This window comes from Scyliorhinus canicula, chromosome 4 (genome assembly GCF_902713615.1).
Source record: "Scyliorhinus canicula chromosome 4, sScyCan1.1, whole genome shotgun sequence".
In the NCBI taxonomy this organism is placed as follows: Eukaryota; Metazoa; Chordata; class Chondrichthyes; order Carcharhiniformes; family Scyliorhinidae; genus Scyliorhinus; species Scyliorhinus canicula.
The window spans coordinates 118,358,209-118,373,114 of NC_052149.1; the positions used below are offsets into that span (position 1 = coordinate 118,358,209).

A 14,906-nucleotide genomic window follows, 5' to 3' on the forward strand; every position below is an offset into this window, starting at 1 on the left:
CTTAAACTTTCCACCTCTCACCTTGAAATCATGACCCCTTGTAATTGACACCCCCACTATTGGAAAAAGCTTGTTGCTATCCACCCTGTCCATACCTCTCATAATTTTGTAGACCTCAATCAGGTCTCCCCTCAACCTCCGTCTTTCCAATGAAAACAATCCTAATCTACTTGACCTTTCTTCATAGCTAGCAACCTCCATACCAGGCAACATCCTGGTGAACCTCCTCTGCACCCTCTCCAAAGCATCCACATCCTTCTGGTAATGTGGCGACCAGAACTGCACGCGGTATTCCAAATGTGGCCTAACCAAAGTCCGATACAACTGTAACATGACCTGCCGATGCTTGTACTCAATATCCCGTCCGATGAAGGCAAGCATGCTGTATGCCTTCTTGACCACTCTATCGACCTGCGTTGCCACCTTCAGGGTACAATGGACCTGAACTCCCAGATCTCTCTGTACATCGATTTTCCCCAGGACTCTTCCATTGACCATATAGTCTGCTCTTGAGTTAGATCTTCCAAAATGCATCACCTCACATTTGCCTGGATTGAACTCCATCTGCCAACTCCTCGGAAACTCCAAATCTTCCAAAAATCGCCTCATCCCCTCCACTCCAGCCAGGGATTCCGACTCGTACAGTTTACTATAAAATTCCTTGAACACCCCCGCTGGGTCCAAGATCATGTTCCCCCATTATCCTTCACTCTTTTTATCTTCCCCGCTGCCACCCGTTTCCTAAGCTGGTGTGCTAACATCCTACTAGCTTTCTCCCCATATTCGTACACTGCCCCCTCGCCTTTTTCAACTGCCCCACCGCCTTCCCTGTAGATAACAGACCAAACTCCATCTGCAGCTTTTGCCGCTCCTTCAACAGTCCCGCCTCCGAGTATCTCCTCTCTACCTGAATAATCTACCTAACCAATCTGCCCATACCTGCTTGTTCCATCTTCTCCCTATGCGCCCATATCGAAATAAACTCCCCCTAACTACTGCCTTCAATGCCTCCCAAACCGTTGCTGCCGAAACGTCCCCTGTGTCATTTATCTCCACATAACTCCGAATGGCGTCCCTTATCCACACACACACTTCCTCCTCCGCTAATAGTCCTACATCTAGTCTCCAGTGTGGGCGCTGGCCTCCCTCCTTGCTCACCCATAAATCCACCCAATGTGGGTCATGGTCCGACACTACAATCGCCGAGTATTCGGCGTCCGCCACCCCTGCCAGGAAAGCCCTATGCAGAATTAAAAATCGATCCGGGAGTACACCTTGTGAACGTGGGAGAAGAGAAAACACCGTTGATCTCGGCCGTCCAAACCTCCACGGATCCACCCCTCCCATCTGTGCCATAAACCTCTCTAATTCCTTCGCAGCAGCTGACATCCTCCCTGTCCTCAAACTCGACAGACCCAGCCTCGGATCTATAACCGTATTGAAGTCGTGCCCCCCCGCCACCCCCCTAGCACCGACTGAAATACCTGCCTACCTACCCAACCCAACCCTTCCTCAGCCGAGTTTGATCCACCACCCTCGGGTGTGTCTCTGGTAACATTGTCATGTCTGCCTTTAAACTCTTCAAATGCATGAACACCTGGGCCCTCTTGACCGGCCCATTCAGCCCTCTCACATATCATGTGATCAGTCTGGCCCACCCCCACCCTCTCAGGCCCGCCCTCGGGCTTCCACCGTCATCGACCCTCACCCTGTCGCCATTCATCAGCCCCTCCCCTGTCAGCACATCCATACCCCCTCCCCACCCCATAAACAAAATAGCAATCCCAACCCCCATCAACAAACTTATCAGCTGCTCGCCCCTCCACTGCATTTCTGTGAGCTAGCCCGCCCAGCTAGCCTGATAGCTCCCGCCCATGGCACTAAGCATACTACCCCCTCACTGATTCCCACCACCCACCCACCCACCATCCCCCTCCAAGAACAAAACTGAGCAATGGTCCCAAACTTAGTTCAAAAACGATACAATCCAGAAGAAAAGAAATTTAACAAAAGCTCTTAAAAAAATAACTACTCGCTCCCAAGTTCAATGTCCTCCATCTCCTGCCAGTCCCTTGTCCCTGATAAAGTTCATCGCCTCTTCTAGCGATCCGAAATAAAGTTCCTGGTCCTCATACGTGACCCACAAACGCATACAATGTACCAAACTTCAGCTCCTTCTTAAAGAGGGCTGATTTTGCCTTATTGAAACTCGCCCTTTTGGCAAGCTCCACATCCAAGATTTGGTAGACCCGCAGCTTACTTCCTTCCTATATGCAGCGCCTCGTCTGCCTGGCCCACCTCAAGACCTGTTTGTTGTACAGGAACCGGTGCATTCATACCACCATCGCCCTTGGCAGCTCGTTCCTCTGCGGTGTCCTCATTAGCATCCTGTGCGCCCTATCCACCTCACAAGGGCCGAGCAAACTCCCCTTCTCCCAGCAACTTCTCGAACATACGTGCCACATACGCACCAGGGTCCGTTCCCTCGCTGTCCTTTGGCGGGCCAACATTCCTCAAATTCTGTCAGCATGATCTGTTCTCCAGATCCTTCACTTTGTACTGCAGCCTCTTCTGATGGTCCCTCATCAGCCCCATCTCCGCCACCTTCGTGGCTAGCTGCTCCTCGTGTTCGCCCACCTTTCCTCCACCTTCTGGTTCGCCAGGCCCTGGGCTTCTAACCTCTGCTCCATGCGATCAATCCCCGTCTTTATCAAATCCACTACCCTGCCATGTCCTCCAGATATTCCTTCCTCTGCTGAGCAAATTTCTCATGGAGAGAGACCACAAGCAGATCCGTCAACCACTGGGGCCGGCAGTTTCGGTCCCTGACCTCCCCCCGCAATATTCCCTGTGTCGCAGGCTCCAGATCAGCTTTTGACAAACGCTCACTTCTTGTTAGACCACTTCTGGTCCACAAATCCATACACCAGTGGGGAACTCTCTTCTTCTACCTCACCAGCACCTTGTATTATCGTTTAGATCCACCGTAACTCTGAGGAAAATGTCCAAAAAGTCCACCACGAGCGGGAGCCACCAAATGTACGACCATTCACAGCACCGGTTGCCACCGGAAATTGGCTTTGTCAGTTATAATCAAACCTTTTTTCTCAGACTTTATGCATCCATCTTTTTACATCATTAGTTTTTCCTTTAATAATATTTTCAAAACGTGGGTTGTGTTTGTCCATAATCCCATCCTATCCCGTCTAATCTCCTTGACCTCTTTTTGTTCAAAAAGCTGCAAACCATTTAAAATGACTTGATTTGGATCCTTTCCATTGTTTGTCTTTAAGAAATGCATGACCAAAACTATTAACAGTACTTGATATTTGATATCACTTAAAGTTTTGTAATCGGCTCTGCCTTGTATTTTGTAGTATGTGGCAGTACTTAAATAGCATATTGCAGTTTGCTGCACCAGATATTAGTGCTTGTCATAATACACACACACACATTAATCCCAGAATTATGGATGACATCTGTGACAATGACTCCGTTACAACAAACATCCATGCTACTTTGTAGTCCTTATTCATAGCCATTTGGTTATCTGCCGTTTTCTCTTTGATTCTAAAATTCTGTGTTTGAACATAAACCTCTCGAAGATTAATCAAATATTTTCTGGAAGTCTTATGGCACAACACTAACCGTATCATGATCACTCCTCTCTTAGTTCGCACTACCAGTCTGATGCACCCAGAATAGTGAATGATGAAGTTGATAAGTACAGTTAGCAAAGTCACTGTTGTGAATTGCCTGGTTGTGAATTGTATTATGCAATCTAGGGGTTGGCTCTGTGTATGTACATTTCAACACTTAAGCAGAGAGTAGATTGGTAATTTCTGAGGTTGATATAGAGTTTTCATTCCCTTGACCTTTTTTTAAAAAAAAGCGCTATTCTGAAGAAAACCCGAGATGGTGGAGCTACTTGTCCTCAGATGTGAAACCCAGGTTGTCCAACATGTCTGCAGATGTCTTTCACTACTCTGCTCCAAAATTAGACGGATATTTGATTTTGTCATTGTGTTCTTACTTGACAGTTGAGGTGAAATTTTCCCACATAACCTTGAATCCACTAAGATTTGCAGTGAGTTAGTTTGATGTTACTTGCCTTTCTTGGCTATCACTGATTTTACTGCTCATTACATCAAGTTTTTAAAAATATGTTGATATTTTTGCTCACGAGCTATCTAGCCAGTCTCTATTAAATTCTTAAAAAATATAAATTTTTTTCAAATTTGTCATTTTATGTAATCCAAAATTTTTTTTTAAAAACAGAACAGAATGAATCACAAATACAAACATAAAAGCCCTAAAACATAGCCTGACCCTTCACAGAACTTAACCCTCAGCAACTAACGGTGACCAACTCCTTCGCCCTTCAATTGCTCCCCTCACAGTGTACTTGGCTTTCTCTAGGTGTAGGAACTCCATCAGATCACCCAGCTGAATTGCGGCACTGGGTGGAGAAGCAGACCTCCACCCCAGCAATACTCGCCTCTGGGCAATAAGCGAGGCGAAGGCCAGGACATCGGCCCTTGTGCCCGTCCACAGCTCCGGCGAGTCTGACACCCCAAAAATGGCCACTAAGGGACAGGGCACCAGCTCAATTTTCAGAATTGGCAACATGATGCTGAAGAAGGAGGTCCAGAAACCCACAACCTTGAGAAAAGACCAGAATGTGTGCACATGGTTAGCCGGATCTCTTGAGCAGCGCTCGCACTTGTCTTCCTGCAAAGAAGCAGCTCATTCTGGACTTAATCAGGTGCGTCCTATAAACTACTTTGAGTTGGTTTAAACCAAGCCTCGTGCAAGAGGCTGTGGTGTTCACCCTGCACAGGACCTCACTCCACACCTTGTCATCTAACACGGGCCCTAGTCCTCCTTAAATCTAGCCGTAACCTCCTCCACTAACACTGAATCCTCCAACATAATATGTACTTAATATACCGGAAGTGCTGCCTTACTCTGACCCTGCGAGTGAAAGAACCCTCTCCAATAGAGAGGTTGGTGTGGCCATGGGGGAATGTTGGAAAAATCAATTTTGCAAATTTGCAAACGTACAAATATCTGAATAAATCTGGTTGGGAGAGCCCAAACTTTTCTAACAGTTCCTGTAGACTGGCAAACCGCTCCTCCAGGAACAGATCACCCACTCTCTCCAGCCCCTTTCCCTCCCACCTTAATTCTAGTTGCTAGTGTCATACAGAAGGGTTTAAACTAGTATGGCAGGGGGTCGGTCGGAAGGTGAAAAAATTGAGGGAGAACTAGGAACTAGGGCCAGTTTGGCTCTGAGTAAGAGCAGACGGGGAGATGTTGCTAAAACCAGCGGGACTGGTGGCCTGAAGTGCATATGTTTTAATGCAAGAAGTATAACAGGTAAGGCAGATGAACTTAGAGCTTGGATTAGAACTTGGAACTATGATGTTGTTGCCATTACAGAGACCTGGCTGAGTGAAGGGCAGGATTGGCAGCTAAACGTTCCAGGATTTGGATGTTTCAGGAGGGACTGAGGGGATGTAAAAGGGGTGGAGGAGTTGTGCTACTGGTTAGAGAGAATATCACAGCTGGACTGCGGGAGTACACCTCAGAGGGCAGCGAGGCTATATGGGTAGAGATCCGGAATAAGACGGGTGCAGTCACAATGTTGGGGGTTTACTTCAGGCCTCCCAACAGCCAGCAGGAGATAGAGGAGCAAATAGGTAGACAGATTTTGGAAAGGAGTAAAAGCAACAGAGTTGTTGTGATGGGAGACTTTAACTTCACTGTTTTGATTCGAACTTCTGGACCATTGCTTACAAGTCTTAATTATCTCCATGTGTCTATCTCAGCATGGAAGCCAATTCTCTGGAAAAGTGAGTTATGCAACATCAGATCAGCCTGCTGACCTTTGTGAAGGAATACATAATTGGACTTGGATTCTGGATTCACGTGGATCAATAAATCTTTTTCTGTGGTCTTTGCCCTGCCAGAGAACTGGAGAATTCCAATATTGTAGTCTTGTTTAAAAAAGGGATATCAGGATAAACCCAGCAATGACATGCCCATATATTTGACCTCTGATGAGAAACCTTTCAAAAACAATAATTTTGGACAAAATTTACCGTCATTTCAAACAGTGTAGAATAATTAAGGAAGGCTAGCGCAGATATGTGAAAACCAAATCATATTTAACTAATTTGATTGAGTTTTTAGATGAAGTAACAGAATTTTGACGATGCTGATGCTGCTGATGATGTTGTATACATGGATTTCCAAAAGGCCTTCAATGCTGTGCCACATAATAGGCTTGCCAGAAAAGTTGAACCCCATGGAATTAAAAAGACGCTGATGGTGTGGACGGTTGTTTTTCAGACTTGAGGAAGGTTTACAGTGAGATTCTCCAGGATTCGTCCCAGGATATTAATGACCTAGACTTGGGTGTACAGGGAAATTTTTTTCAAATTTACAAATGCTGGAAATCTTGGTAGTACTGTGAACTTTGAGGAGGATAGTGATAGACTTTAAAAGGGCATATTGCATTCAAACATAGGTGTCCAAAATCCTGAAGCGTCCAGACAGAGCTAGAAAATATATTCCTATTGGTGGATGGGTTGAGCACAGAGGATACATCAGATGACACAAAAATTGGCCATGCGATGGATAGCGAGGAGGAGGGAAGCGCAGTGGCAGACTACTAGTTAGCACTGCTGACTCAGAGTGCCAGGGACCCGGATTCAATTCCGGCCTTGGGACACTGTCTGTGTAGAGTTTGTATGTTCTCCCCGTGTATGCGCGAGTTTCCACTGGGTGCTCCAGTTTCCTCCCATAGTCCAAAGATGTGGATTGGCCATGATAAATTGTCCCTTAGTGTCCAGGCATTTGCAGATTAGGTTATAGGGTTAAGGCGGTAGGGCGGGTTGAAGTAGGAGTTGAAATAGGTTGAGTTGAAATAGGTTGAGTGCTCATTCAAAGGGTTGGTGCAGACTCGATGGGATGAATGGCCTTCTGCACTGTCGGGATTCTATGATTTTGTAGACTTCAGGAAGATATCAGTGGGCGGGTCAGGTGGGCAGAAAAGTGGCAAATGGAATTCAACCCAGAGAAATGTGAGGTGGAGGCATTAGTGGAGGTCAAACAAGGCAAAAGATCACAATGGGAAGACATTGAGAGCTGTAGAGGAAGTGAGGGACCTTGGAATGAAAGTCTACAGCTATGTGAGGGAGCAGGACAGGTTGATGAGGTGATTAATAAGACAAGGGATCCTGTCATTGATTAGATGAGGCACAGAATGTTTGAGCAGGGAAGCTATGCTGGACCTATATAAAACATACGTTAGGCCACAACTTGAGTAGTGTGTGTAGTTCTGGTCACCTCATTACATAAAAGGGTGTAATTGCATTAGAGAAGGTACTGAGGAGAATTAAGAGGGACCTGCCAGGATTGGAAAATTGTAGCTGTGCGGAAAGGTGGGACAGTCTGGGGCTTTTATCTTAGGGACAGAGGATGAGAGGAGATTTGATTGAGATATACAGTCGCCTGAATAGAGTGGATGAGAAGAGCCTATTTACTTCAGAAAATGTAGTGACTGGAGAAGATAGATTTCAAGTGATTGGTAGAAAGATTAGAAGGGGGAGATGAGGAAAAATATTTTGCATCCAGATGATTGTGGAGGTCTGGAACTCACTTCTTGAAAGAAGAGTGGAAGCAGAAACCTTCAACATTTTTTCAAAGGGGTCAGGATATCCACCTCAAGTGACATCATATGCAGGGCCACAGATCAAATGCTGGAAAATGGATTAGGCTGGATGGCGCATTTTTCAGCTAGCGCAGACATGATAGGCCAAGTGGCCTCTTTCTGTGCCGTAAATTTGCTGTGGTTCTGTGACATTGATGTAAGCTGATTAGCAAAAGGGCCAATAAAGGCTTGAGGAAAAGTTTTTTTTTGCAGCAAGTGTTGTGATTTAGAAAGCACTTCCTCAATGAGGTGGGGATAGATTCAGTTGTGATATTCAGGGGATGGGGTGGTATAGTGGTATTGACACTGGAATAGTATTCCAGGGCCCAGGGTAATTCTCTGGGCTCCCAGGTTTGAATCCCACCATTTGAAATTTGAACTCAGTAAAAAAATCTGGAATTAAAAGTTTAATGATGACCGTGAAACCATTGCCGATTGTCGTAAAAAAAACATCTGGTTCACTAATGTCCCTCAGGGAAGGAAATCTGCCCTCTTTGTGTGGATTGGCATACATGTGACTCCAGTCCCACACAGCGATGCGGTTGACTCTTAACTGCCCCACACTGAAATGGCCTAGCAAGCCACTCAGTTCAAGGGCAACGAGTGATGGGCAACAAATGCTGGCCCAGCCAATGAAGCCCACATCCCAAGAATGAATTTTTGAAAAAAATTCAAAAGGTAATTGAATCAGCACCTGAACTTGCTTGGCTATGGGAAAGGGCAGGGCAATGGGGCGAGCAGAGTTGCTCTGATAGAACTGACGCAGAAATGATCTGCTGAATGGCTTCCTGTGTTGTAACTGGTCAATGATTTTAAATTGTTTTCTTTGCGTATGACGACCAACAAGGCAGGTAATTTGAATCAGTAATACTGTTGAACATTCGTGTTTCAGTCATAGCACTGTTTCAAATCAGTGTTTAAATTTGCTGCTGACTGGAGAAGGGTGGATGTTCATTGTGCAAGCAACTCTTCTGTCAGAGTTATGAATTGAAAATATTTTCATTGCTGTATATCACCTGATTTAATGAACTATTATTGAATGCAAGTATCAAATCAATCTAAAGTTTTGCCAGCGAGGCTGGAATGCATCTTCAGGAAATTAAAGCAAATAATTTTAGCCAGTTTTCATTTTTAAGTGACAGAGAATTTGGAAACTAGAATTTCTGGCAACCATCATAAAATAATATTGTTTTATTGGAGAATATTTTGAAGAGAAAGAATGATGCAAACCTAAAAATTATGAGACGCTGAGAAATTTGACCTGTTCAACTAATCTCAGGGGGTTGACAGAGGAATCGATTTCCATAAAATATTAAGTGGCAAGGATAATGTGAGCAAGCAAATCATAAAATGCTTACAGCGCAGAGGGAGGACATTCAGCGTGTCATATTCATGGCAGCTTTCTTCAAGAACAACTCGCGTAGTCCTGATGGACTCTGGGAACAGTGACTTGACCTATCCAGGCTCGGATCTAAGAAAGATGAAGGTGCTGCCAAGGTTCCTATTTGCCTTTCAGTCCCTCTCGATTTTTCTCCCTGAAGCCTTTGTCCAGAAGGTGGAGGCGCTGGTCTCCAACCTTTCCTCTCGCAACCTGAAAACATGTGAATGTGATTCGCTGGCTCCTGCCCACATTTCTTACACCCATCCGCTACCCCCAAGGAAGAACCCGCTCATCCGAGCCCGAGTCATGTGCACCCTGTGCACCACTTTAATCTGAATCAAGCTCATTCTAGCACAGGAGCAGGTTGAATTCACTCACTGCATCGCCTCACACCAGAGCCCCCATCCTATCTCCCTCCCCAACTCACCTTCCCGCTTCATCCTTTGCACCAGCGCTTTACCCTGCTCTCTCAACCACCCATATTTATCCCCAATTCTGCCCTCCCACCTCATCAGGGAGCAGCAATTTCTCCAGCAGCATGCCATCTGGTATTTAGGTGAACGTTGGTAGTTCCTTACACGCAAAGTCCCGAACCTAACGGCACCTAAACTCACTCCTCCTCGGTAGCTCAAACCCCTCCTGTAGCTCATCCATCCCAGCGAATTTCCCCTCCGAGAATATATCCCTGATCTGCTTCAACTTCTCCTTTCTCAGCCCCTCATAATACATCCCATCCATCCCCTGCCCGGCTTAAACCGGTGGCTCCCGTACAGTACTGTGTCAGCACCGACATATGGCCCAAATTAAAGTGCCCCCTCAACTGATTCCAGATCTTAATAGTCAACTTCACCACCAGACTCCCCATATACTTCCTCTGAGCCAGTGGCAATGGGGCTGTCACCAGTGCCATCAAACACGAGCCCCTACAGAACTCCTATTCCAACCTGATCCACTCCACCCCCATCCCCCCGAACATGTCCGTCTCCATATTCGCTGCCCAATAGTAGTTACATCAAGTTCGGGAGCGCCAACTCCTCTCTCTGCATTTGTCTTTGCACTGTAGGGATTCTATGATATGAATATTTGCGTGTTATGGACAGGCAAACTTGACTCCTTTATTTTTTTCTTGCCATCTGTCCGTGAGAGGGGTTGTCTTAATTTTTTTTAAATAGACTGCGTCGTGTTTCCCCAAACTCTCTGTGAAGTCAATTTTGAAATGAGTCAAAATCAACCTCTTTAGGGTTTCATCGGAAACTTGTATCCTATGCATACATTCAAACCCAGGGGGTGAATGTCGCAACTACATACAGACATGCACACAAGAAGAAGATAGGAAAGGAACAAGTTTTAGAAAGAGGTATAACTTAAAACTGAGAAAAGGCTGAGGCTAATTCAGCTTGCTGAAAGCAGGAGGTGCTGAATTCCTCAAAGGTGGTGATGACGCAGTAAGATGAGGTTAGCATACAGAGATTTGGTTTGCTCATCCAACCTAGCAAATTTCCCCTCCGAGAACATATCCCTGATCTGCTTCAACTTCTCCTCCTTTCTCAGCCCCATATAATACATCCCAGGCATCTTCCAGAGAAGCAGACTTGAGGCATGTTTGTGGTTTGCCTGCACTCCGGCTTTGGTGTTGACAGGCTGGATATCCTCAGTAGACTGACCTGGGCATCCAGGAACATAACATTAAAGCTTTCCAAAGGCCAAAGGAGTTTAGCTCGTGTGATATTCCCCTATGTCGATTTAGTTTCAGGTTAACACTTGGTTTCAATGGCTCTTGAGTGAATTGATTATTCAATTTCGGAGATAACTGGTGGCTAATCGCGCATCCATGAATACAGTGTGAGTACAGTGAGTAGGATGACTCTCGTGATAAGTCCAGACTGGGAAGACAAGTGTCTGTTAATCCCTTGTTTCATTGATTGGAATGGGTCACACTGGGTAGGTGCGGGATTCCACAAGAATGAGGGTTGAGCTTTGTCCTGAAATTACTGTTGGAATTTTGCAGAACTGTAGCCAATTTGAAAACCATGTGACCTAAACAGCCATGTTGTTGGTCCAGCAGTCTGTTTTTTTAACTGAACGGAGAGTGAGTAAGGTTTAATTGAAACAGTTTGGGATCTCTTTCATGTCTCACAGATATGACACTTGCGTTAAGCTGAGCTGAGTTTGTAGTTTGAAGATGAGCAGCTTCTAGTCCATTGTTCTTTAGAACACACATCGGTTACTGCAGAGTTGATTTTAAACTAGTTGAACTGTTTAGTTTTGTTTTTGAAGCCTCCCAGATTTTGCCAAAGGGAGCAAAAGGGGCTGGTTTAGCTCACTCGGCTAAATCGCTGGGCTTTAAAGCAGACGAAGCAGGCCAGCAGCATGGTTCGATTCCCGTACCAGCCTCCCCGGACAGGCGCCGGAATGTGGTGACTAGGGGCTTTTCACAGTAACTTCATTGAAGCCTACTCGTGACAATAAGTGATTTTCATTTCATTTTTCATTTCATATGTCCTTGTCATTGAGAACAATTATGTTGGCGTGAGGTTGTTGAGAATAAATCATTCCGAGTCATATTCCATGTATGAAGCTTTTTGAATATTAAATAGTTCTTTAATTGGATGTTGCAACAAAAAAATCAAGTGGACTCATGTAGTATCCTTTTGGGAAATTATACTGCACATGTTATTGTCACTGGTGCATTGTAACTGGAGTGAGGATGTGGTGTCAGTTATGAGTCTGTAAACAGAATTTTGACACCACCATTTGACATCATGTTGACTGCAGTGTGTAATGCCATTTAACTGAGAAAATTAAGCTTCTTAAGTATGTGTCAGCTGTGCTGTTACATTTCCCTTCTACTTTTAATCTTCATGAAGGCCTCTCCTGACAGGCCAGTAATTTTTACATTGGCATTTTGCTGGCATTTGGACTTTGGCAGTGATTCCCCTTGATTTGAAATTGGTTTATGAAGGAGTCAGTGTAACTCATTTCTGCAGGCTCAAATTTGGTGCAGTATGGAAAAATTGATGCCGTGTAACTGGCCCATCATTATCACTGTCATCGGATCAACATATAATTCCAGCTCAGATTCAATAATCTGACTTTGAGTGTGAGGTGAAATATGTTTCAGCAGCTTCAACCGAATTTCCTGTGCAAATAACTTTACCATGCAAAGTTATCACATTGGATGATCTCATTCAGTGAATGCTGCAGGGTAGGAGATCTATGTTGGTTCAGTTGCTCATGGAGATCTCAAGGTGAGGTTTAAGCATCCTTTTTCGCTATTGTGTGTATGTGGGAGCAGTGGGACTAAACCTGCAATAGTCATAGGCTATATATGACAAGTGTTTGATCCCGCTGATAAGTCAGATGTTTCATTCGATGAAGCCACCACCTCGCGTCATTAGAGTGGGAATTAATGAAGATAAATTTCAGAACAAAGTGGCTTCAAACATGATTTCAGGCACAATATACTTAACTGTGATAATCTTGCAAAAATAACTTCATCTGTGCTTTTATTTAGCATTTGGGAAAGAAATTCCAGTGCACTGCAGTCCAAAGCTGGTACTGCCACCCACAGTAGACATCTTTTGGGATTTTCTGATGAAAATGGAGCTGGAGGCTTTCGGGAAACAACTGAAAAATTTACTGCAGACAATTACAGGTAACGTTGTCTCACCCACAGCATGTATGCTTGTTATCATTGTTGGAGTAGGTAAATTTTTGAAGTTAGTCTGTCCTCCCATCTGTTTCCTATGTTCTTTTATGAAGACTAGTTATTTGGCCTCAACATTGAAAAGGGCAGCCTTAAAGCTTTTCAGCTCTATTTTAATGTATTCACATATTAAGATGAAACTTCTGTCTGTGGTGTCAAACAACAATGAACTCAGATCGATGTCAGATTCCCTCACATCAAAACTATCCCAAGATACTTCAAGGAGGAGTGAAAATAGGCACCAAGCGCAAGTGGGAGAGTTAAGAGTTAAGAGAACTGATTGAAAGTGTAGCGAAGCAGGTACCTTTTCGAGAAAGCAACGAAGAATGGAGCAAGCAGAAGCCAGAGCGAGGGTTTGGGGATTCAGTTCCAGAGGTTAAGATCGAGACAGTTGCTGAAGAATGTGGGATGCTTTGAGGCCAGGGTTTGAGCAGTGAAGGGCTTGGGACACAACATTGTGGAAGAGTGTGCAACATTCTGGAGGTATTTGTGGGTGATATGAAAGATTTTGAAATGAATGCATTGAAATCCATGTGGTACCCGTGTCAGTCAGCCAGGCTTGGACTGATGACAGTGGCTGGAGGGGTGGGAGACGGACAAACTGAGAAGAGAGGATGAGGCCAGGAGAAGAACTGGGTGTTACAGTAACACAGTGGTTAGCACTGTTGCATCACAGCACCAGGGACCCGGGTGCGATTCCCGGCTTGGGTCACACTCTGTACGGAGTCTGCACGTTCTCCCCGTGTCTACGTGGGTTTCCTCCGGGTGCTCCGGTTTCCTTCCACAAGTCCTAAAAGGCCAGCTGTTGGGTGAATTGGACATTCTGAGTTCTCCCACTGTGTACCCGAACAGGCGCCGAAGTGTGACGACTAGGGGTTTTCACAGTAACTTCACTGCAGTGTTTAATGTAAGCCTACTTGTGATACTAATTAAGATTATTAAATTAAACTGAAAGATGAAGCTTGGGGGCTGGTTAAGAGGTTAATAAAGTATAGATTACAGTGTTGGCTGCAGTTGCAGTACGTAGAGGTGGGCAATTTCACATGAGGTGGAAATAAGTCATCTTGGTTTATCTGCAGCTCAAGCAGAACGTTGAGGTTGCCAAATTGTGCTACCTGATCAAGCTGTGGGTAAGCGATATTATAAAGTTGCAAGGGTAGAGATTTTTTATTGGTCTTCCCAGTGTTAATTGGAGGAATGAACAGGCGGTCTGATAATGCCAAAGAAATTGTCATTAATTTACAGGTGGAACTGGTTGTTATCATTGTTTATTATATGTACATATTAGGAAACCAACCCTGTCTTGTCGGGTGATGCCTCTATAGCATAATTCCTAAATGAGTCAAGGAGGGGATGAAAGATAGATCCTTGGGATAAACTGGAGGCAACCATATTGGGACAGGCGGTGGGTCATGGCTCGAGAGACAGGTAGGAGTGGATCACTCCTACCAATACAAGTCCACTGGAGATGAATGAAAGATGGTGTGGGTGCATGGTGCAGTCCATTGCATTCAATGCCACAGAAAGGCCAAAAAGGTTGGTTACCTGGGAGTCACAGCAGGGAATAATTGGTAGCCTTGAACAGGGCAATGTTGGTGCTGTCAATGTTGCAGAAACTTGAATGAAGATGTGCAAGCAACATAGAGATGTATGATTGTAGAAAATTAAAAATATTATTCACTTTGATTGCGTTATTATACAATCATGCTTATCATGGAATGAATAGATTCCAATATTAAATTCTACAAGAAGAACAGAATAGTCAGGTTGTCTCTAACATGATCTCAATATTGTTTTATTAATAGGTGCTTATTTATGCATATTCCATTTCTCCTTCGATCCAACTTTTATCCTTGTTATCCATTCATACTCACAGTGCTCGATCAATCTCCTCACTCTGTACCACTAGAGCAACAGGATGTACAAGTAAAAGTGAAATCCAGCAAAATTGAGAGAAAAACAATTCACAGAAACTAAAATGGATGTTGGAAAACCATAACCAAAACCAACAAAGCTTCCTTCCACCCATACTCCAGCCCTATTGTATCTGTGGATGCTGCCACAGTTCACAGATGGCCTTTCCCTATCCTGCCTTGTTATAT

At 44.6% G+C, this 14,906-nt stretch overlaps 1 protein-coding gene across 1 annotated transcript in view; it reads left to right on the forward strand.

Moving 5' to 3' along the window:
* The window catches only part of atf6 (activating transcription factor 6), a 440,428-nt gene that overhangs the window by 104,962 nt on the left and 320,560 nt on the right, over positions 1–14,906 (forward strand). Inside the window, exon 10 of the mRNA XM_038795101.1 lies at positions 12,613–12,753. Coding sequence (XP_038651029.1) covers positions 12,613–12,753 — 141 coding nt within the window. The remainder of the gene's footprint in view (positions 1–12,612; positions 12,754–14,906) is intronic.